Here is a 26,139-nt window from a genome sequence, read left to right as displayed (position 1 = left end):
TATTAGGTGCATATATATTTACGATAGTTAGCTCTTCTTGTTGAATTGATCCCTTTACCATTATGTAATGGCCTTCTTTGTCTCTTTTGATCTTTGTTGGTTTAAAGTCTCTTTTATGATAGACTAGGATTGCAACCCCTGCTTTTTTTTGCTTTCCATTTGCTTGGTAGATCTTCCTCCATCCCTTTATTTTGAGCCTTTGTGAGTCTCTGCACATGAGATGGGTCTCCTGAATACAGCACACTGATGGGTCTTGACTCTTTATCCAATTTGCCAGTCTGTGTCTTTTAATTGGGGCATTTAGCCCATTTATGTTTAAGATTAATATTATTATGTGTGAATTTGATCCTGTCATTATGATGTTTGCTGGTTATTCTGCCCATTAGCTGATGCAGTTTCTTCCTAGCATCTATGGTCTTTACAATTTGGCATGTTTTTGCAGTGGCTGGTACTGGTTGTTCCTTTCCATGTTTAGTGCTTCCTTCAGGAGCTCTTGTAAGGCAGGCCTGGTAGTGACAAAATCTCTCAGCATTTGCTTGTCTGTAAAGGATTTTATTTCTCCTTCACTTCTGAAGCTTAGTTTGGCTGTATATGAAATTCTGAGTTGAAAATTCTTTTCTTTAAGAATGTTGAATATTGGCCCCCACTCTCTTCTTGCTTGTAGAGTTTCTGCTGAGAGATCCACTGTTAGTCTGATGGGCTTCCCTCTGTGGGTAACCCAACCTTTCTCTCTGGCTGCCCTTAACATTTTTTCCTTCATTTCACCTTGGTGAATCCGACAATTATGTGTCTTGGGGTTGCTCTTCTTGAGTATCTTTGTGGTGTTCTCTGTATTTCCTGAATTTGAATGTTGGCCTGTCTTGCTAGGTTGGGGAAGTTCTCCTGGATAATATCCTGAAGAGTGTTTTCCAACTTGGTTCCATTCTCCCTGTCACTTTCAAGTACACCAATCAAACGCAGATTTGGTCTTTTCACATAGTCCCATATTTCTTGGAGGCTTTGTTCATTTCTTTTTACTCTTTTTTTCTCTAAACTTCTCTTCTTGTTTCATATCGTTAATTTGATCTTCAATCATTGATACCCTTTCTTCCACTTGATCGAATTGGCTACTGAAGCTTGTGCATGCATCACGTAGTTCTCGTGCCATGGTTTTCAGCTCCATCAGGTCATTTAAGGTCTTCTTTACACTGTTTATTCTAGTTAGCCATTCTTTTAATCTTTTTTCAAGGTTTTTAGCTTCCTTGTGACGGGTTCAAACATCCTCCTTCAGCTTGGAGAAACTTGTTATTATCGACTTTCTGAAGCCTACTTCTGTCAACTCATCATTCTCCGTCCAGCTTTGTTCCGTTGCTGGCGAGGAGCTGCAATCCTTTGGAGAAGAAGGGGCGCTCTGGTTTTTAGAATTTCCAGCTTTTCTGCTCTGTTTTCTCCCAATCTTTGTGGTTTTATCTACCTTTGGTCTTTGATGATGGTGACCTACAGATGCAGTGTTGGTGTGGATGTCCTTTTTGTTGAGGTTGATGCTATTCCTTTCTGCTTGTTAGTTCTCCTTCTAACAGGTCCTTCAGCTGCAGGTCTGTTGGAGTTTGCTGGAGGTCCACTCCAGACCCTGTTTGCCTGGGTAATCACCAGCGGAGGCTGCAGAACAGCATATGTTGCAGAACAACAAATATTGCTGCCTGATCCTTCCTCTGGAAGCTTCATCTCAGAGGGGCGCCCGGGTGTATGAGGTGTCAGTCAGCCCCTACTGGGAGATGTCTCCATGTTAGGCTACACAGGGGTCAGGGATCCACTTGAGGAGGCAGTCTGTCCATTCTCAGAGCTCAAACACCATGCTAGGAGAACCACTGCTCTCTTCGGAGCTGTCAGACAGGGACATTTAAGTCTGCAGAAGTTTCTGCTGCCTTTTGTTCAGAAGCATGGCTATCTTTCATTTGCAAGGCACTATTCTTAGCACCTTGTATTAAGTCATTTGATCCTTACAATAACCTGTAGAAGCAGTAATAAAATTCCCATTCAAGATGAAAAAACTGAGGCATAAAGAAGTTAATTGTCCAAAGTTATAAATAAATATGTGGCAGAATCAAGATTAAAATCTAGGCAGTCTGACTTCAGAGGCAGTGCTTTTAAGCATTATGTTTTAGTTGTATCACAGTGAGAACAGAGTGAGTGGAATTAGATTCTATCACTTGAAATTCCCTGTAGTGCAGAACATGGGTAGCCTCAGGTGATAAATAGGCAATTTAAAGACTAGAGAGTTACAATAAATGGTTGGAATGACGAAAGTTTAGTATATTTCACTCTATTACTGTTTTTCCTATAGACCCCTCATATTATCATAGGGCAAGAAAGTGACTTTACTTAATCCTCTCAGTTTCCCATCCTCGTATCTAAACTTCACTTTGCACAAAAATCATCCATATAGAGAGAAAGTAAAAATAGCACAATTGTGGAAAACTATTTTAAACAGTAACAGCTACATCTGGAAAGAACCCTAGATTTAAAAAACTATCTAACAAAATAAAAGATATTGAAGAGAAACATCTTCAAACAGTTAAGTTTTATTAACTAGAATTTCTAGTGAAGTACTATTTCCATGGTGATGACACAGCTCATTCAAAATAAAGTTAACTTGCTAGCAAAATTACTGCTCTAAAAGTAGGAAAGCATGTTATTACTGAAGTATTGATGGAATACTTAAAACACAAAATAATAAAGGAATAAAAGATGTTAAGAATTCTGAGAAGTAATTTAATAGCAAGGATATTTCCATTGTTTGCATAATAGTAAGGCAAATAAAGGTAATTTCAATCTTCCAAGTTAGGAAATTAAAACATCCTGTGCTGTACTCAATCATGTTAAAGCAACTGAACGTTTATACACAAATAAAAGACAACAGAATTAGTTTTAACATGATAGAGTCTAATCTGTTTCCATTGACAGTCACATTTTCCTAACTTAGAAGATAGGACAAAGGTGCCCCAAATCACTACATATAAATAAATCCCATCAGGAAATGCTAAAAACATGTAGAAGCCTTCAGCAGTCTTGTTTTCTTTTCCCAAGTTAGAGCAATCAGTAGAGCCAGAGAGAGTTAATGTTAACAAAATAATCTCTGGATAATATACGCAATACCTATTTATGCAGACTTGCAGTTCACAGGCAAAGAAAAGGAAAGTAAAATAAAAATATCTTTTATTTTGGCAAGAATTTACTATCTCAACTCTAAATGCTATTACAGCAATCATTAAACATCTATTGTTTCAACAGATGTACTTTGGAGTCATAAACACAATGCCAGAATTTTCATATTGAGGTGACACACTAAGGTGAGTCTTCAACTTCTACTATCAAATTAACCAACAAGAGAAATAAAATACAAGGGAGAATCTATTTAAAACTAGGGAACACATATAAATACTTCTTGATAACGATGGAAGTGAACAGAACTAAGGGATGTGAGGAAGAGGAAAGGAAACTACCCATTGGCTCCACCAACATCTTCCACAGCTTTGGCTTCCATCCTCGCCTACATTAAAGAAATGTCCCATCAGTCATTTGAAGATGAACACACCTATGTTGTCTCATCCTTGCACACAAACATAGGGAGAATTCTCATCTCCAAAAAGAAGCATTTTCTCTGGAGAAAATCTTCATCTTAGGAGTTAAATAGTTTGGGGAATAGGGTTGACACCAATGAGAGAAGAAATGATAAAGAAAATGTTTAATGCACACGAATACATTTGTGTGTATTTTCTCTAAAGCAGGCAAATATTCCTCCTGTAAATCACAATTATTTCTTTCATACTTAAGATTTTAATTGTAAAATAAAAGCTGTGAGTTTCATCACTTTTTGCCAAAGGTGGGTAAAAGACAAAATATGATCTTTAATATATTAAACAGAAGATAGAATTCTAAGACAGGAATAAGGATCATTGTCTTCATAAGATAAATCAACAGACTAATATATCAGGGTTTCAATACCTATAACAGTTTCAATTGGATTTAGGGAAAATTAAAGCATTATGTGAAAAATTTATTTTTCAAAGCTCATCCCTAAAACTAATTTCCATAAGAGAAAATGTTAAAGACTAGACACCTAAGCAAAAGGGAGTTTAAAACTTATTTCTACTCTTCCTAAATGCTTCAAAACCAGTTTCTGTTCAACATTTGATAAAGTGGTGATAATGCCTCTAACGACACAATTTACAGAAGCTCCTAGAGACTGTAATTCTATTTCTTACCAAGACATCAATTATACACAACCAATAAACAATTTCCTACCCTCAAAGAGCATGGATAACTATGGAACTCAATGAGAAGAGATCAGAAGCTTTACTCTAGAGAATGAGTTACACATCAGATGTTATTTGACATCCATCACTCTACAACAGATACATATATATTAAGATGGGCTTCTAGCTAAAATGATATAAATGTATATTTATAATGGCACAGCTGTCCTGAGTGGCTGAAGAAACAAAACTCCCAGTCATGGTGATGATATGTGGTTTTAATCCATCTAACAATTTAAATCCAAATATTTTCTGCTTTACATAACAGTCATCTGGTTTCTTTGGTTCACACAAATCAGTCTCTCAAACGAAACTCGAGTAGAGCAAGGATTAAAACATGTTTGTTAGGAAGAAACAGGAAGACTCAGCCTTCCATTGATGCTTTCAAATTGTGTGCAAAGTCAACAGTCACTAATGTAATTTTACAATTTCACAATGCTACTTGTTATAAAAAAATGGGTTCTTTAATCTCAGAGAATGAGAAACCTGGAAGATGCTGTCTTTTTCGCCATGGAAAATGTCTGGAAGCAAAAGTATCCCAGTAGAAATAAACAGCGCTAATAGCCCAGACTGTGGTATCCACTATTTGTTACTCAAAGGAACCAGAGGCTTTTTGAGAAATGGATGCAGCCAGGTCTGAGGCAGAAAATGAATATGATTAGCTTAGGATATTTTTCATACCAGGAAGCAAAGAAACTATCAAAGACTGATGGGGTTATGTCAAGAAGCTATCAAGGCCAACATGATAGGCCAAAAACGAGATAATTCAAGCATCAAAATGAACAACTGTAATAGTGTAAAAACATCTCAAATATAAAAATCTGTTAGTTCATAAAATGATACTTAAACAAATGACTTTATTGATTGTCTCTGCAAATTACTAGGGTACTCACTAATTCTGAAAATTGACAAAGGAAGACAAGCATTTGTCCTAAGTAGGTGATAAAAAAAAAGTTATTTATATAAGCATATTGGCTAAAAAGATGGAGGAGGAATAACAGTATCAGAAAATCACCATTTGCCATCAGTAATTAAAATAAAGAGGCAATAATTATCAGTGACATTTAAACCTTTAGGTAAAAGATTTATGGAGAACCCTTAATGGATGGATCATGCTGACAATACCTGAAACTACTGATCAATCTGTTCACTAACATTAGGACAAACAGACATTATGTACCTCCTGATGTAATAAAACAGAAACTAAAGAACACTGCTAGTTAAAGTGGCCTTGACAAAGAATTGAATGAGATCTAATCAATTTCCACAATCAATTAGTTTACAGAAAGTATCGGGAATACAAAAGGATACAATCAGCCAAATGCCAAAATGTAGGAAATTCTATAGAAAAATGACCTAATTCTTTCAATCAAAAAATGGCAATTAAAAAGAAGTGAGGAGGGAGGAACTGAGAGATTTAAGAGCCATATCAACTAATGCCACGTATAGATGTATTTCTGGATCCTTATTTGAACAAGCCAACTGTAAAGAAGCATCTTTGAAACAATCAATACAGAGCGGGTATATCACCAGGAAATTATCATTAATTTTGTTGTGTAAAATTATAACTTTAAAAAATAGATACATGCTGAAGTATTCATGCTTAGATCATATAATACCAGGGAAGCTGAACAATGTAAATATGAGTTCATTACAGTATTCTCTGTATTTGTGTTATTTGAAATATTCCCTAGTAAAAGTTTAAAAAATTTTATTCATACCAGAACCTAAAAATATGAAGTACAACCCACAATTGTTTTGCTCATCCATACTGGACAAGGAACAATAAATACTATGACCAAGAAAAAAAATCTTTATTATTTTATGCCACTGAGGTTAGAGGGTTAGACTAAGTAGCACAACCTAACCTATCTTAATTCAGAGGCCAAGGTATTCTTTACAGCATCAGCAATATATTTGGGAAGCTTGTTCATTTTTATTAAAGCAGAGCTGTTTACAACCCTAGGACTCATGAGCTGGAACCCTCCCACCCACCAGATACATTGCCGGCAATATGCAAACATTTCTACCAGTCTTCATGTGATAATTTCAACTCATAAGCAATTCATTCAATCTCTAAAAGCAGTAAAGAATTTGGGTCTTATGATTTAGAATTGCACTGTCCAATACAGTCGCCAATAGTCACAGGTGGCTACTGAGTACCTTCAATGTGGTTAGTCTGAATTGAGATGTGATGTAAATGTAAAATATATAAGACTTAAATATGAAAAAACATCTAATATCTTAAATTATTAATTGATTACATGATCCTATATTATGTTGAAATGCAAATATTTTGAATATATTTGATTATAAAATATATTATTAAAACTTTGTAAAATGTTCCATCATAAATATAGACAAATGTTATACAACTAGAATATAAGGCAAAAAAAAAAAAAAAACTATAGCAGCTGCAGTTAGATCAGTAAATAGTACATACTCTTTTTCTCCCTTAGATTAAATAAAAATTCAATCCAAGTTCAGACACAGCAACAAATACGGAGATATACTGAAACACTGCTATTTTTAAAAAGTGAATGAAATCAGGGATATCTTTTGGGCTTTTACATAGCCTACAGACCTTCAGTAGACACTTCCTATCAAGTACAGTAAAATATGTATTTGTTTGGATTAAATGAGTAAAAGTTTACATTACACTTTTGACTTTTAGGCAAATGCTTGAAATTAGGCTACATAGTGCTGACCAAGAGGTTTTGTGTTAATAAAGATTAGAGGATCAAAGAATGTCAACCTTGGACCCAAAGCATCAATCTTGAACTATATCTAGGCACCTGTTACATTGCAATCACAAGTCTTTAAGGAAATAGGTGTTCCTGAAGTGCTTCTCTTATAACCTTAGTTAGGTGCATTAGCTATAATCTTAGCTAGGTGCATTAGCTCACGCCTGTAATCCCAGCACTTTGGGAGGCTGAGGCAGGTGGATCACCTGTGGTCAGGAATTCTAGAGCAGTCTGGCTAACATGGCGAAACCCCATCTCTATTAAACATACAAAAATTAGCCGGGCATGGTTGCACATGCCTGTAGTCCCAGCTACTCAGGAGGTTGAGGCAGGAGAATCGCTCGAACCTGGTAGGCAGAGGTTGCAGTGAGCCGAGATCGCACTCCTGCACTCCAGCCGGGGCGACAGGGCAAGACTCCATCTCAAAAAAATAAATAAATAAATAAAATAAAAAATAAAAAAAATGCTTCTCTTACAACCTTTTAAAAAATACATATTTATTTGGAAACCATTTTTTTTTTTATTCTTGACTGGAAAAAAGGTAAACTTTAATTAAAGTCCCTATGTCTATTAGTATAACTTCCGATTTAATGTTTCAAATAATAAGAGTCAGTAGCAGAGGGTGAAAGGTACAAAAAGAGAACCTAAGATTTGAAAAAATAAAGGCCAAGTAAAAAAAACAGAGATAAAATAATGTCCATTCCTTTGACTGAAGTCAACAGCTCTGCAGCTGAACAATCAAATCCACCTCTCCTGCAACCAAGATATAATAAAAAAGAATCAGGGCTTCTAATTACTAATTTTGCTTCTTATATCCCAATAAAAGGAGATGGGCACTGCAAAGTTGCTTTTTTTTTTTTTTTTAACCAGAAGAGTGTATTTCCCGTTTAAAATGAGAAAAAACATCTTTCTGACACAGAGGGAAGCTGTGTGAATTTTCATAGTTGTTTGTAAGTTCTAATATACAAACAATTATCAATGGTGCAGATTTTCAGGCAAAGACATTTAATATAAAAAGTAAACTGCGATTTTAAGTTAACATTTACTATTTACTTACTCCATCTTGTGGAGGCAAAGGGTATAATTATTAAGTGTTTTAAAAGCTTTGAAGACCTTCAAAAGTAGCAGGTTTAGCAATCAACGAAAATTTTTGTGATTATAATTTATGACATCTCAGTTATAGTTTGTTCACATCCAGAAACTGCATTAAGATTAATAAACAGAATTAAGTCATTTTAAGTTGCATAATTATAACCAACCTCTTCAAAGATTCCCAACTTTTTATGTGAAGATTAAACAAAAAAACTCTACCATCTACTTTCACCACCTTTTATTTTTAAAAGGATATTTTCACTTCAAATAGTAGGAAATAAAAATTGTATAAAGGCCAGTATAAAAACACATTTCATAGTCCTTTTTATTCTCATCTCATTCTGAAACAGTGAAAACCTCATCAAGGACCAGTATTATCCTTGTTTGGTTTTAGGGAATCTCTGCCCTAAGTTATATTTCCCAATTTCCTCTTCTGACAATGGAGACTGAGTCTACCCTTTTTATGTTGCAATTATTTGTACATGTGTCTTATCTCCTGTACTCAAAGCACCCTGTACTTTAATTTCCTCCATCCAGGGGAATGAAGAGGGAGCCCAGGGACTCTTAAAGTTCAAGAATTGGAAAGGATCCCTAGACATCTCGGTGTTTTAGATTGCCTTACCACCACCACCACTGGCAGGTGTGATGAGGCACCCGTGATCTGTATGCTATGCTCTTATTAAGACACTTGCCCCTTGCTCCTACCCAACAGTAAGGGCCCCACCAACCAAATATGATTTGAGACTACCAATACTATCTTATTATGCCCATTAATCCCTGTACACCTCTTTAACCTCCAATCCCACTGAGATCCCATCTCCTATTCTTACCCTACTCTAGAAATCCTGTCATCACTTCTGGAACCCATACTCAGTCATCAGCAAAATCTCCTATTCTGAACATCCTCTCTAAACTTTCCCTGTTCTTTCTTGCTCTAATTGAACTCCAACTGGCTAACCCCTGCAGCCTTCTCAAATGGGAACCTGATTTTTTTTTTCTTTAACCTCTCACAGCTCATACCACTGGATCTGAGACTGGAATTAGGTGTCTTCCTTGCTACTCCCAGACTCTTTACTTGCCCTCTTTCCTAAAACTAGCTTTGAAACTCATGTTGTCAGCCTGTAACCATGGTTCTCAATTGGGCAATTTTGCCCCTTTCTGCCACCTGGGGTATAATTGGCGTGTGTAAGACGTTTTGGTTGTCACAACTGAGGGAGTTCCACTGGCACCTAGAGAGTCAAGGCCAGGAATGATGCTAAACATCCTACAATGCACAGGACAGCTCCCCCTGCCCCCCAACAAAGAATGATCAGGTCCAAAACGTCAATAATGCCAAGGTTGAGAAATCCTGGTCTACAGTGCTCACTAATGCCACCTGCAGGACGCTCTTATCTCCTGCATCATTAACTTCGCTGTTTGGATCATTCCCATTAGTATACAAACATGTTGTAATTTCCGTCATTTAAAAATATTTTCTGTCCGGGTGCAGTGGCTCATGCTTGTAATCTCAGCACTTTGGGAGGCTGAGGACCAGACTTTTTTCCTGAACTCCAGACTCATGTAACTACCTACTCAACATTTACATTTTGATATCTTAATGGGCATCTCATTTTTTTTTTTTGAGACAGGGTCTTTACTCTGTTACCCAGGCTGGAGGACAGTGATGTGATCACAGTTCACTGTAGTAGCCACAACCTGTTGGGGATCAACTGATCCTCCCACCTAAGCCTCCTGAGTAGGTGTGCCAGCACAAGTCACTAATTTTTATTTTTTGTAAAGATGGTGCTTCCTTATGTTGCCAGGCTGGTCTTGAACTCCTGGGCCCAAGTGATCCTCCTGCCTTGGCCTCCCAAAGTGCTGAGATTACAGGTATGAGCCACCATGCCTGGCTGGCATCTCACATTTAACATACCCAAAACTAAACATCTGATCTTCCCTGGGGAAACTGCCTTTTCCATCCCACTGAACAACAACGTCTTGCCATTTGCAAAAGCTAAAACCTTGGAGTCATCTTTGAGTTCTCTCTCTCTCTACATCTAACTCGCACATCTAACTTATCAGCAAATCCTATACTCTACAGTCAGTATAAAAAACACAGCCCTTACCATTTCTGTCCTGCTATAAGCTGCTATCATCTCAGCTAAGATAACTGCAACAGCCTCCTAACCGATCTTGCTCTTCCTGTGCCCCCAAGGAGTCCATTTTCAGTATAACAGCTAGAGTGACAGTCTTCAAATGTATACTAGAATCCCATGTGGTTCCCCATTTCCATCAAATTAAAGTCAATGGCCTTTACAATCACAATACGATCATATACTATAATCCCTAGAGTCCTGTATTATATTGCTTCCTGGGTCCTATTTATTTAACCTTTTCTCCTGCTTCTCTTCCCCTGCCTCTCTTCATTGTAGCCATCTGGCTGCCCTGCCATTTTCCAAACATATTAGTCATCCTTCTGCTTATGTTCTTTTCCCACATAGCTATATAATTCACTACCTTACCTCCTTTAGATCTTTACTCAAATGTCACTTTATCAGTGAGATCTTCCCTGTTTTAAAATTTCACTCCTGTTCACCATTATCTACTTTACTATCTTTCAGGGTATCTTCCACCTTCTGAAATGCTGCAAGTTTTATTTTCTTTATTGCCTGTTTCCCCTACTAGAATGTAAGCTCTAGAAAGACAGGAAAGCTATTGTTTTTGTTACTATTGAAGCCAGGGTTTAGAAAGTGTGTTAAAGAGTAGGCACTCAAATATTGGTAGAACTGAATTCCTCCTCTCCCACCTCTTACTTGACCTCCTAAAGCCTGATTCCATGTTCTACTACTTAGGGTTTAATTTAAGAGTCCCTTTGATTCTTCTTGCCCTCTCTACTGAATTAAATTTGACTGCTATTTCTTCGACACTCATCCTAGAGTCATGGCATAGAAGAATGGCCAATTTCCATCAGTAATTCTAAATCTGATTTATTTAAATAAACACTTTAGAGCCAATATCCAGGTTTTAAAGAAATAAACCAAATCATCTATTGCATGTCTTTCATTTCCTTTTTTTTTTTTTTTTGAGACTAGGTCTTGCTCTGTCACCCAGGCTGGAGTGCAGTGGCACAATCTTGGCCCACTGCAACCTCCGCCTCCTGGGTTCAAGCAATTCTCAAGCCTCAGCACCCAAATAGTTAGGATTACAGGCGTGTGCCACCACGCTTCGCTAATTTATGTATTTTCAATAGAGACAGGATTTCGCCACATTGGCCAGGCTGGTCTTTAGCTCCTGGCCTCATGTGATCCGCCTGCCTTGGCCTCCCAAAGTGCTGGGATTATAGGCATGAGCCACTACACTCAGCTTTCATTTCCTGTTTATATGACATGTTGGGCAATCTTTACTATCATGATATGATTATATAGTGTAATCCCTAGAGTCCTGAGCTAGGAGTTAGTAAACTACAGTGTTAGTTTTAACAAAGCCAATGATTTGAGTTCAAATTCTTTAACGTCTGTCTATCAAATAGAGACTATTCTGGCCTGATTACATAGTGTCTCATAGAGAAATTATTTGTGTACCTATTTTCTTTCCATTGTCTTTGAAGACTGAAGCCGTGTTTTATCACCTGTGTATGTCACATGCTAAACACAACACTTAGCAGCTAAATTTACATATGCATAAATACAAATCTTTGCTATAAGCATAAAATCAGATATGTGGAATTACTTCAGAAAACATATGGTGTAACATAAAAAATACTATTTTTTTTAACGTAAAATGAGGTTTAACTGATTCCCAGAGAAAAGGGAGAAATTACAGCTTTTCTCCTAAGGGAGAACACATTTATTTACTTATTCAGTTAGAAAATTAAAAATAAAACAAGATAATCCATTTTCTTCAATTGTTTTCTTTTTCTTCTTTTCCATGGCCAACAAAACCACTACTTTACCCTATAAAGATCATAAATTTGAAACTAAACTTTAATGCTTCACATTTTCCAGCATCCACACCCAGTAATACCAAATCCCATCACTTGTTTTGTTCATAGGTCTCAGTTCCATCCTTCTCATTTTTGTTTCTGTAGCCATGATGTTAATTTTAAATTAAAGGGAACACTGCATGTTACTATATTTCAGTAATAAGTGCTGTATTTAGTCTCTTACCAGTACATCGTGCACCAATGCTTGATATGTCCAAGTATGATGTAAAGGAGTTGCCAAATCTATGTTTCTGTCAACAAGGACTAATAAGGGCCTCTGGAAGCTGTAAATATACATATAAAAAAATTACATAACTCTTGATACCAGGGTATACATCTAAAATATTCTACTTTCCAGTATATGCCATTTTGATATGAATAATAGTATGCTAATATTGACAATTCCTAATACTTTGTTTTTTAGTATACGTGCTGCTGAAGCAAGCACCACAATACTTTGCTTTTTGTTGAGACAGGGTCTTGCTCTGTCACCCAGGCTGGAGTACAGTGGCGCGATCATAGCTAACTGCAGCCTTGAACTCCTGGGCTCAAGCAATCCTTCTGCCTTGGTTTCTGGAGTAGCTGGGACTACAGGCATGCACCATCACACACCTGGCTAATTTTTAAACATTTTTATAGAGATGGGGGAGGCTGGCTTTTAAAAAACAAATTTAATATGGTCACACAATTACAGTAATGCTTTGGACTAGTTAGAGCTTGTGTATGATGCCAGATTATAAATTTTACTTAGGAAACTTTAATTTTTTTTTTGAGACTCTGTCACCCAGGTTGGAGTGTAGTGGCACAATCACAGGTCACTGCAGCCTTGACTTCCCAGGCTCAAGTAATCCTCCCACCTCAGTCTCCCAATTAGCTGAGACTCCAGGTGTGCACCACCACTCTTGGCTAATTTTTAAATTTTTTTTAGAGACGGGGGCGACTAACCACATTGCCCAGGCTGGTCTTGAATTCCTAGGCTCAAGTGATCCTCCCACCTTGGCCTCCCAAAGCACTAGGATTACAGGTGTGAACTATCATGCCCTGCCAGGAAACTTTAAGGAAAAAAATCTATATAAATATTTCTATAGAATAATTTTTGTGGTTAGCAAAATAATAAGCTGCTTCTACTCAGAAGTTTTTGATATTTCTGTAAAAAAAGGCAATAAGGAATAGTTATTGTCAGCTTCAGGGAAAACAAAGAGTAGGAGCTTATAAATTTACACAAATGTTTGACAGTTTCATAAATTATAATTTTTTTCCTATAAACACAAACTCAAAAAAGCAGACTCTGGAGAAGAGCCTCAAAAAACGCTATACCACTATAATATACAAAATGAAAACATAATGCCATAATGGTACCTAATTATATTATTATCCCCTTAACAGAGAAGGCATATGATACCTCATGTACTGTTGCTCCATTATTACAATTTAGATGTGAAATAAAGTACCACCGAAAGCAAACTGAGGCACAGTCATTTGGTTATCATGTGTCTACAGAAGTTTTAGAGATCTGCTTTAGAGGCACTATCATATCAGGAGTACGCACCACTTTTCAAAAGGCATCACTATCTGTTTACATATTTCCTTTCGCAATAGAATTAACTCATTACACTCTTCTGGGTATAGGACAGTGGATTTCCTAACTGCATTGACTCTGGGATAAAAAGTCAGAGTGGCACCCTTGCGATCTACTATGATTTATTATACCAGAGCTAGATGGAAGGTAAGGGAGGATGGCCTACCGCAGGGTTTCTTAACCCTAGAACTACTGACATTTGGGGCTGGATAATTTCTTGTTATAGGGGGTTGTGGTGTGCATTATAGGATGTTTAGCAGCATCCTACAATGTATACTACAAGATTCTAGTAACACCTACCAGTTATGACAACCAAACATGTCTACAGACATTACCAAATGGCTATGGGAGGCAAAAACTGCCCTTAGTTGAAAATCACCAGCCTATGGTTGGATTCAAATGTATTTAACAATAGTCCAGCAAGGTTGTGACCACTAAGGAAAATGATTAAGAAATACATCCAACAAGTTGAGAAACAAGACGCCCATATTATGATAATGTGAATAAATTTTAAAAAATTATCCAAATAAAATGGTGCCTTTATACTGGTTTCTAAGGCCTATCCCAGAGAGCTATAAAAAGGGAACTATTAAGTAAGATATGACACAGTGGTTGGTTCTGTTAAAAAAAAAAAAAAGATCAGGTGAGAATTTGATGTTTTTCTTCTACCTAATGAGAAACATTTTGAAGAATACTTAAGACCAGAAATGAAATCATAGAACCATTTAAAATAATGTGGAAACTGAGACAGTTAACCAAACAATTGAAACACAGTGTTAGTGTGAACTCCCAATTATACAAGCAGTTTATAAGGCTGTAGGAGACACCAAATTGACTTGAGATGAAGTCTATAGAAAGTTATTATGAAATTATTATTTCTAGTGGGCAGTTATTTCTCTGGGCATCTGTTTATTTTGGGCTTTATTTATTAATTCATCTAAACTGGGGTTAAGAATTAATTTTCCAGAATATAATCTCTTCTTTAAACAATTCTCAGCCATTTGAGTGGGTTTCTTTACTTCTTTACTCCATTACTATTAACAATCAAAAGTTAAATATACTATAATGTATAGGGTTTTTTAGTATTTCTATTCAATAATAAGCAGCCAAAAACATTGGCATTACTTATGCTAGAAATGCTAACAATAATAAAATGTTTTTCAAGTTTAGGCTATTAGTATTTAAGTATAAAATGGAAATCAGATTAATAAAGGTAGAAACAGATATAAGTATCACAAGTTTTTCACTCTGTGAAAAATAACCAAGCGGTTTAATGATAATTGAAAGAAAATGGCTTCTGACCTTCAAAGCCTTATACACAGAAAAATTTTTCTTATAGATGATAAAATGCTTAGAAATTTTTACCAAAAGGTAAATTGAATAAAATATTCCACTTGTATTTTAAGAACAATATGAGTCAAAACCTTGATCCTGATTAGCTCATTAAAAAGAAACAAATTTCAATTACAAGGATATTCTATCAGCCAAGAAAAGTAACAAAAAAACTCTACAAATATTTTAAAGTCTTACAAGTGTATTTAATAACAGTAATACCTGAATTGGCCAGCTCCAAGTGTATCACCTGTAAAAAGACTGTTTCTTGCATCTCTTAGATTTTCTCGAAGTTTCTTGTCTAGTTTCTGAAAAATAAAATTTTAGATTAACTCTTAACAGTTTCATATAACTTTATGGAGGTTAATTCAAAATGTGTTTTTAGTTTCATAACCAAGAAACCTGGAATTTCTTTACAAATAGCAAATCTAATATCTAAATATTTTAGCTCCGTCTTACCACTTCCATATCATCATAACTTGGACTTAACAAAGATCAGTGCCTTTTCCACTGTGAGTCGGGCCTGATGTCACTAAGAAGAACCTTTCATTGACTAATTTTACTTTGGCTATGGGAAACGCTTTGCAGTAATGACGCACACTCTTTTCCTACGCATGACTGTTTTATCAAGGAAGGTGTCTATATGGAGAAAACGTTGACTTGGGTGGGTAGGAGTGAACAAAGTAGTGGTGGGTACAAGAAGCCTCAGAAGAGAAATGGAATATATGAAAGAAGGCAGTTTTCCACCAGTCAGTAATTCACTTGGGCTAAAAAAGTTCCAAAATACCTCCTTCTTTTTCAGTAATTCTATAATTTCTCTAATCCCTTACTCATTTCTTAATCTTTAAAGCAAATTTATGAACACCTACTTTATACTTAATATTTTACTTCAATATAGTGGGATAGCAAAAAGCACTTCATTTTAAAAATGGTTATGATTAGTAATATTTGCTAAATGAAGTTAAATATTAAGTAATCTGGGGGATCAAATAAGTGTAAAATACTGCTTGGAGAGACAAGGTTGAATGAGGAATATACATTTTAGTTTTAAAAAAAGAAATAGGACTGGAATAGCACACTGGAGTAAATAATTTTACTTTCTCATGTGGAAGTAAATGATTACTTTTTATCTTCGGTGCAATCTCAATGTAATAAAATAAAAATATTTGCTATTGGTACCTACAACCAAGCAATCATATATTTAAATATTAACAAAACAGTTGCGTTACTTGTGGGAAAACAATTCACACAATGTTATTTATCTCCACGTGATATCCGCATGAACTTACCACTGCTACCATTTCTGCTGCTGTTCCTCTTGAACATCTGATTATAGGAACAGCACCTATTTTAACAATAAATGTTAGAAATGATCTTGGCTCTTAATTAAAATAGATACTTATAAAATACATCAGCATCAAAAATAACAGATGTGATAGATACATACAATTTCACGTTATACACGATTTTATGTATTTATTTTTCCACATTTTTTTAATTTTTAAAAAATTAAAAAATATATTTAGGGGGTACAAGTACAGCCTTCTTACATGCATATATTGCATAGTGGTGATGTCTGGGCTTTTAGTGCACCCATCACCCGAACAGTGAACACTGTACTCAAAAGGTAATTTTTCAACCCTCCCCCGACAAGCACACATAAAAGGATTTATAATTTCCCTCACAAGCTCACATAAAAGGATTTATAATTTCAAGGGTAAAAACAAGTTTCAGAAATGAACCTTCCCATTAATAAAGAAAACAACAGGGAGTCAGAAGAAAACTATTTTTATATGGAGCTGACCAATCAGTGCGACTGCATTTTTTCCAAAGGATTGACTAAATCAGTATTTTGATCCCCTATGGGCAGTTTTTCTTTCCTTTTTTTTTTTTTTTTGAGACGGGGTGTCACTCTGTCACCCAGGCTAGGAGGCTGGAGTGTAGTGGTGCAGTCATGGCTAGCCTTGACCTGCTGGGCTCAAACCATCCTCCCACCTCAGCCTCCTGAGTAGCTGGGACTGCAGGCACAGGCCACCAAGCCTGGCTAATTTGGCAAAACTCTGTCTCTGCAAAAATTGCAAAAAATTTGCTGGGCATGGTGGTGTGTGCCTGTGCTCCCAGCTACTCGAAAGGTTGTAGACAAAGTTTCACTATGCTGTCCAGGCTGGTCTGAGCTCAAGTGATCCTGCTACCTCAACCACCTAAAGTGCTGGGATAACAAGTGTGAGCCTCTGCACCTGGTCTAGGCAGTTTCAATACATAAGCTTACTCTACTCACAGGATTCACATTAATTTGACTTAAAAGAAAAGAATGAAAAGAGCTTAGCTAATTTAGCAGTTTGGGGACTGCTAGTTTTTGTTTATTTTACAAATTGACAATAAAAAATTGTAGCTTTTTTAAAATACCAATTTAAATAATAGAAAACACATTATTCATATAGGTTGAAATCCTAAATAGAAAAAAAGTCCAACTGCACTGAAAGTCTCATAAGACAAACTGAGAACACTGTAATATTTATATGCTCAAATTGTCACATTTTAGATTCTATAGGAAATATGAATATACTCAGTCAATTGCAAAAGTAAAAACACAAAATAGCAAATTTTTCAAAACTGTGTTTTCTTTTGATGGCAAAAGTTATAAATGTTTGTAATAAAAAATTTAAATTAACATTAGAAATGTATAAACTTAACCCTCTTGATTCCAGCCCTCACAACCCCCATTAGAATTAGAAATGGATGCCTCCATGTTGTTTTCTACATATAATCTACTAAGTCTGTGTGTATATGTAAAAAAACAAAAATACGATAGTATATATACTGTTCTAAAACTTGTTTTTCCCCATGTAACAATTTAGTGTTGACATCCTTCTATGTCAGATTGGCAATAATTTCAATTTCTCCTTTGAAAAATAAATCACTGGCCAGGCATGGTGGCTCATGCCTGTAATTCCAGCACTTTGGGAGGCTGAGGCGGGCGGATCACCTGAGGTCAGGAGTTCGAGACCAGCCTGGCCAACATGGTGAAACCCCGTCTCTGCTAAAAATACAAAAATTAGCCAGGCGTGGTAGAGCATGCCTATAATCCCAGCTACTCAGGAGGCTGAGGCAGGAGAATCGCTTGAACCTGGGAGGCAGAGGTTGCAGTGCAACCTCCCTAGCATTTGGCAAAATTTTACAGATCGTGTGGGGTGACAAAATAGAAAGAAAATTATGTCTGTTTAACACTAAAAGTTGTATACGTGTACTTTCTTTATATATAAAACAACAACAACAACAAACCATATGAGGGCAATGAAAGCAGTTCAAAGCAGGCAGAAACTGGAGGGGTTAACTCTTGAAAGAAGAGAATCACATAAGGTAATATATATTTTTAACCAGCTTTTCTCCTGAGGGTACCTGACACATTACATGGCACACAGGAGAAAGAACTCAAGCAGAAAACAGGAAAATTACTGAGCTGAAGAATCAAAAATTGGAGCTCAGGGCTGGAAATTAAGGGGAAAAAAAAAATCCCTGAAAGGAGGGAGCCATACAATTTGCATATAAATTCTCTACATGTCTAAACATTTGTCTAAATCTTAAGACTATACATGGTAGCTCTTAATTTTTGTGTGTGACATATTTTATTAATCTAGTGTGAGAATCATTTTAACAAAAAGGTTTTAAGTGTCTAAAAAATTAAAATTGCAATTAGGCTTTTAAACTGATCCATTAGTGATAGTAAAGCACAAAGTCACATATTAGATACTAAACACAATTTTAGACAATCTACATCAGTGCTTTACATTTTGAATCAAGGAAACCAGAAGTTGTTTCTTTGAAAGAATAAACAAGATAGGTAGACCACTAGTTAGGTCAACAAAGAAAAAAATAGACGATCCAAATAAACACAATGAGAAATGACAAGGGTAACATTATCATCGACCCCACAGAAATATAAAAAACCCTCAGAGACTATTACAAACACCCCTATGAACACAAACTAGAAAACCTAACAGAAATGAGTAAATTTCTGGAAACATAGAACCTGCCAAGGTTTAACAAGGAAGAAACTGAAGTTCTGGAATAACAAATTCCAAAACTGAATCAGTAATAAAAAACCTATGAACCAGAAAAAGCCCTGGACCAGATGGATTCACAGCCAAATTCTAACAGATATACAAAGAAGAGCTGGCACCAATACTACTAATATTATTCCAAAAAATTGAGGAGGAGGGACTCTTCCCTAACTCATTCAATGAGGCCAGTATCATTCTCATACCAAAACCTAGCAGAGACACAACAAAAAAAATAAAACTTCAGTCTGATACCCCTGATGAATACAGGTGCAAAAATCTTCAACAGAATATTAGCGAACTGAATCCAAAAAAATGAATCCACCACGATCAAGTATGCTTTATTCCCAGGATGCAAGGTTGATTCAACACATGCAAATCAGAAAATGTGATTCATTACATAAAAAGAACTAAAAACAAAAACCATATCATCATCTCAACAGACACAGAAAAGGCTTTTGAAAAAATTCACCATCACTTCATTTAAAAAACCCTCAGCTGGGCGTGGTGGCTCACGCCTGTAATTCCAGCACTTTGGGAGGCCGAGGCAGGTGGATCACGAGGTCAAGAGATTGAGACCATCCTGACCAACATGGTGAAACCCCATCTCTAGTAAAAATAGAAAAATTAGCTGGGCGTGGTGGCATGTGCCTGTAGTCCCAGCTACTCGGGAGGCTGAGGCAGAATTGCTTGAATCCAGGAGGTGGAGGTTGCAGTGAGCTGAGGTTGTGCCACTGCACTCCAGCCTAGCGACAGAGCAAGACTTCATCTAAAACAAAAACAAACAAAAAACACACAAAAAAACCCTCAACAAATTAGGCAATGAAGAAACATACCTCAAAATAATAAGAGTAATCTATGACAAACACACAGCCAATGTCATAATAAATGGGCAAAAGCTGTACGCATTCCCCCTGAGAACTTGAATAAGACAAGGACACCCATTCCCATTTAACATAGTACTGGAAGTCGTAGCCAAAGCAATCAGGCAAGAGAAAGAAATAAAAGGCATCCTAATAGGAAGAGAGGAAGTCATACTATCTCTTTGCAGGTTATATGATCTTATACCTCATAAATTCCATACTCTCTGCCCAAAGGCTCCCAGAACTAATAAGCAGCTTCAGTAAAGTTTCAGGATGCAAAAGTCAACGTACAAAAACCAGGAGCATTTCTATACACCAATAATATCCAAGCTGAGAGCCAAATCAAAAATGCAATCCCATTCACAATAGCCACAAAAAGAAGAAAATACCTAGGAATACAGCTAATTAGGGAGGTGAGAGAGCTCTACAACAAGAATTACGAAACGAAAAGAAATCAGAGATGACACAAACAAATGGAAAAACGTTCCATGTTCATGGATAAGAAGACTCAATATTAAAATGGCCACACTGCCAAAGCAATTTACAAATTCAGTGCTATTCCTACCAAACTACCAATGTCAGTTTTCACAGAATTAGAAAAAACTTTTCTAAAAGTCATACAGAACCAAAAAAGAGCCTGAATAGCCAAAGCAAATCTAAGCAAAAATAACAAAGCTGGGAGCATTACACAACCTGACTTCGAAGTATACTACTACACGGCTTTTACTGTAGTAACCAAAACAGCATGGTACAAAAACAGACACATGGACCAATGGAACAGGTTAGAGAACCCAGAAATAAAGCCACATACCTACAACCATCTGATCTTCGACAATGTTGATAATAACAAGCAATAGGGAAAGAACTCCCTATTCAGTAAGTGGTGCTGAGATAACTGGCTAGCTATACGCAGGAGATTAAAACTGAACCCCTTCCTTTCACCATATACAAAAATAAACTCAAAATGGATTAAAGACTTAAATGTAAGACCTCAAACTATAAAAATCCTAGAAGAAAACCTAGACAACATTCTGAACACAGGCCTTGGCAAAGATTTCATGCTGAAGTCTCCAAAAACAACCACCAGAAAAACAAAAACAGACAAATTGGACCTAATTAAACTAAAGAGCTTCTGCACAGCAAAACAAACTATCAGCAAAGTGAATGGACAACCTACAGAATGGGAAAAAATATTTGCAAACTATGCATCCAACAGAATTTATAAGGAACTTAAACAAATCGACAAGCAAAAACAACCCCATTAAAAATGGGCAAAGGACATGAACAGACACTTCTCAAGAAAAACAAAAGGACATACGTGGCCAGCAAGCATATGAAAAAATGCTCAACATCACTAATCATTAGAGAAATGCAAATCAAAACCACAATGAGATACCATCTCACACCAGTCAGAATGTCTATTATTAAAAAGTCAAAAAATAACAGATGTTGGTGAGGTTGCAGAGGAAAGGGAACACTTATACGCTGTTGGTGGGAATGTAAATTAGTTCAGCCACTGTGGAAAGCAATTTGGAGGCTTCTCAAAGAACTTAAAACAGAACTACCATTTGACTCAGCAATCCCATCACTGGGTATACAGCCAAAAGAATATAACTCATTCCACGAAAAAGACACATCTACCCATATGTTCATTGCTGTAATATTCACAATAGCAAAGACATGGAATCAACCTAGATGCCTATCAAGGGTGGATTGGATAAACAATTTGTGATACACATACATCATGGAATACTTATAGAGCCATAAAAAAAGAGTGAAATCATATGCTTTGCAGCAACATAGATATAGCTGGAGGTCATTATTCTAAGGGAATTAACAGAAACAGAAAACAAAACACCCTATGTTCTCACTTGTAAGTTGGAGCTAAACAAAAAGAAAAGACACAAAGATGAGAATAATAGATATTGGGGTCTACCTGAGCATAGAGGATGAGGGTCAAAAAACTCCCTATCAGGTACCATGGCCTGGGTGACGAATTCATTTGTACACCAAACCCCAGTGACACGCAATTTACCCATGTAACAAACTTGCACATGTATCCCCCAAACCTAAAATAAAAGTTGAAAATAAAAAAAAATTAAAAATAAAATTTGAAGGTATAGGTAGATTAGTATTACATACATAATGTTTTCTGGAGCCTTGGGCATCTGAACTTAATAGTTACCAAACATTTATTTCTCTATTTAGAAATGTGTTTGAAATTTTTCATAATGAAATATTAAAAGAAAATTAACAGGCACATAGGTGAAGTCACCACCAAGCCATTCAAATAATATGGTAGAAAATTATAACTACCAAAGACATCTAAAATGACAACTCAATAGATCTGTTAAATGTTAAGAGAACCACATCAAGTTATTGGAAGAATTGTTTTTATATACTATTGAATATATATTTTACTCCACTCGAGAACCTCTAGAGATCCAGGTAAGTGAGAACGAATCACATTACAGTGTAATACATTAAAATTACTTGTTAAATAATTTACTTTGAAGAATAACCAGAAAGACTGGAAAACTTACCCAGAGTAACAAAAAAGCAGAAGAGGCTGTCAACTATAGTGTCCATAACAGTTTCCATTTCCGTGTCTGTGATATCTGGCCTGTTAATGGCTAAAATGACATAGGAAAAGGAGAAAAAGTTGACCCAAACTTATGCCTCATCTTTCTAAAACTCCTAAAATTATTACTAAATTCTTAATTGACATATAATAAAACTCAGCAAGTGAAATTTTTTGGTTTAAATTTTTTTTTTTTCAGACAGGATCTTGTTCTGTCACCCAGGAGGGAGTGCAGAGACATGATCACGGCTTACTGCAGCCTCAACCTCCTGGGCTCAAGTGATCCTCCCATCTCAGCCTTCAGAATAGCTGGGACCACAGGCACATGCCACCACGCCCTGCTAATTAAACAATTTTTTTTGTAGAGACGGGTCTCCCTATGTTGCCCAGGCTGGTCTTGAACTCCTGGGCTCAAGCGATCCTCCTACCTTGGCCTCCCAAAGGGCTGCAATTATAGGCATGAGCCACCACACCCTGCCTGCTTTAAACTTCTTTTAAATGAATAAATATCTGTTAAAAATTATACCACCTCAAAGAGAAAAATAAATAAATAACCACAACAAACTACCTTAATATCAGACATTAGGAGACTACTACTAAGAAAAACAACCCCACGATGTAAACTTACAAAATTTTTGCCAAAAAGGAAAATAAATATCATATTCCATAGTTTTATTCATAAACACTAGATGGCCTCAAGAAACTACTGATTCTGTTACCCAACTACAGCCAGAAAAGGAAATGCAAATAAATTACAGCACAACCAACATTGCATATCATTTTCTTTATATTAAGTTATATAAATTTCTCTTCTAATCTACAAGAGTGTATATAAGTAGTTCCCAAACTTTACTGAGTATAAGAATCACCCAGGGAATATGGGGAAAAATTCTCTGGACGTTTTTAAAAATTAAAGATTCTTATCCCTTTCCTTTAGGGATTCTGTATGGATATGAATAATTCTAAAAAACCTATAATTTTGAGGCTGGGTGTGGTGGCTCACACCTGTAATCCCAGCACTCTGGGAGGCTGAGGGGGCAGATCACCTAAGGTTAGGAGTTTGAGACTAGCCTGGCTAACACGGTGAAACCCCGTCTCTACTAAAAATACAAAAATTAGCCAGGTGTGGTGGCACACACCTGTAATCCCAGCTACTTGGGAGGCTGAGGCAGGAGGATTGCTTGAAACTGGGAGACAGAGGTTGCAGTGAGCTGAGATCATACCACTGCACTCCAGCCTGGGCGACAGAAGAGAGACTCTGTCTCGGGGCGGGGGCGAACAACCTATAATTTTGACAAGCACCTCAGGCAATTCTAATGCAAATAGGCCTTGGGGCTACACTTTAAGAAACATTGTTGAGTAGACTGTCTTTGACAAAGACCTTGACTTACTTATCTTCCTCTCACAATATCAAGGCCCAGTGTCTGACGAAGTACATCAATAACTATATGTTGAAAGATTAGTGTCTAAACTATTATCTACAAAGTATTTTTAATGTCCCAATAACCTGAAAGTGAAAACACATATAAAATTTAATACCACTTGTGGTTACTATAAGAGGAAAGCAGAATTCAACTGGATATCTCCAAGTATCTACAGAAAGCGTGGCCCACCCAGACAACACATAATAAAAGAATTCAATCAGGCAACACAGAATCTAAAAGAAGGAAATGGGCCATTACTTAGGTGTTGCAAATACCATCTATTTCAATCAGATGAAATCAATATCATAAAGAATACAATTTGCATTATGTGAATTCAGGGGATATCAATTCAAGGAAACATACCAAATTCATTTCATTAATCAGTGGCACAAGTGATCTGTAGACACTTCAAACCTTTTAGTTAAATCACTTGTACATTTTTGTTAATTACTGGCACTAGAAAAATCTACATGGAAGCATCCAGCCCTTGAGTCCTATATCCTAGTTCCACATCTCTGAATGAAAAGTAACCCTAACTTTTATGTTTATGACCTAACAGTCATAAACTGCTAATCAATAACCTCAACTTGAGATAACAGTTGCTTTGTCTAAGATAGCAGCCTTAGTTTGACTGGGATAATAAATCTCCTTGCTCCCAATCCATGGAAAGTTTAGAATGAAAAATATTTGCAAATCAATACCATGCTATTAATATAATCATATTTAGGAATATTTGTTTAAAATTTTTAAAGCATTGTACCATTTGAGACAATTAGGTATATGATTACATAATGATAAAGAATGTTATCTCTGGAGTGAGACTGCCTGTGTTTAGTAAGCTGGCTCTACCATTTCCTCATCAAGTTACTTACAGCTATGTCTGTTTTCTCATCTTGAAAATGGAAATAATTTCTACTTCATAAAGTTATTCTGAGGAGTAAATTAGCTCATATTGTAACATGCTTAAAACACTGATTGGCATAGAGCAAGCTATTACTATTATCATTATTGAGAATCTGGGTGATTAGCCATGTGATTACACTTTGAAATTTGTAATTAATCTCAAACATGTGATCTTTCAAAAAAGCTGGCAGGTATAAAAAATGTAATTAAACTTATAAGTATACGAATATTTAGCAAATTTTACACTCATTACAAATTTAATTATTTTTACAGAATTATTTAAACACTTGGGCAGATTTTGCTTGTTAGAATTATAAACTTGTCTGGTCTGGTATATGAAGTACAGTACCTAAAAAAAAAAACACTTAATATTCTGAATTTATTAATAAAATTTAAAATGTTTAAGGGAATTCAACACACCAATTTTTCTGATTAAACTTGTTAAAGGGGACTGATTAGGAGAATTTAATCTGTTCAATATGAGTTAATCCATCAAGAATAAAGTAAAGATGCTTGTTTTTACTTTACCAGATTTATAAACAATATAAAACAATTCATATTCAATTTAAAGGCTTAAGGAAAACTAGGTTTTAAAATATGTAACTTAAATAAGTTGCTAATTCATTTAAAATGCAACTGTAAATAGATTTCTGTGAATAATAACCGTTGTCAAAAATCTCTCACATGAACAATTGAGCAAATACTTATATCCTTTTAGGAATTTCCACAAGAACAGATGCTCTAGAGCTCAATGAAACCAAAAGATTCATTCTCTTCTCTCAGGGAGCTTATCATCTGGTTCCAGTGTTTTATAAGCACAGAGAAGCAAGCTAACTTGTTCTTGTCCAAGATCAAAGTACTAGATGATAAATTTGAAATCTGCTACTAAAATATTGTCTTACTTGCCATGAGTGAACCATTCATGCAAGTTGCTGTGGGGGTATAGAAAAGGTCAGAGAATTGGTACTTCTTTGAGTTTACAAAACAGGTTTATTAAACGTTTAAATGTAATAAAATTCAGTCTGAGCCTTGTTTTCTCTGTGTGCTTTTAAAAAGCTTCTATAGCTCTACTGCTGTAAACGAGCTGGTTTTGAAGTCCATTAAACATATTCACTTTTTTTCTTACAGTATACCATTCATTTTGTTAACAAAGAATTGCAACATTTCTATTTTTACATACCACGATATGAAACAAGCTCCTTATTTTGATTACATAATACAAACATATCATCTTCCAAAGTAATAAAATTGAGATATTGGTCAAAAACCTAGAAACAAAAGAAAAGGTTTACAAATCAATCTTACAA

At 35.9% G+C, this 26,139-nt stretch overlaps 1 protein-coding gene across 3 annotated transcripts in view; it reads right to left on the bottom strand.

Annotated features, from left to right (window-relative positions):
- The window catches only part of SCFD1 (sec1 family domain containing 1), a 107,005-nt gene that overhangs the window by 63,421 nt on the left and 17,445 nt on the right, over positions 1-26,139 (bottom strand). For all 3 annotated transcript variants that reach the window (XM_003821215.5, XM_003821216.6, XM_008974699.4), the window contains 5 exons: positions 26,013-26,100; positions 22,468-22,557; positions 16,293-16,348; positions 15,226-15,311; positions 12,277-12,376 (listed from right to left, as the gene is read on the bottom strand). In XM_003821215.5, coding sequence (XP_003821263.1) covers positions 12,277-12,376; positions 15,226-15,311; positions 16,293-16,348; positions 22,468-22,557; positions 26,013-26,100 — 420 coding nt within the window. The remainder of the gene's footprint in view (positions 1-12,276; positions 12,377-15,225; positions 15,312-16,292; positions 16,349-22,467; positions 22,558-26,012; positions 26,101-26,139) is intronic.

This window comes from Pan paniscus, chromosome 15, assembly GCF_029289425.2.
Source record: "Pan paniscus chromosome 15, NHGRI_mPanPan1-v2.0_pri, whole genome shotgun sequence".
Classification (NCBI taxonomy): domain Eukaryota; kingdom Metazoa; phylum Chordata; class Mammalia; order Primates; family Hominidae; genus Pan; species Pan paniscus.
The sequence above is the reverse complement of the archived record's forward strand: the minus strand, read 5'-3'. Positions and strand labels throughout refer to the sequence as shown.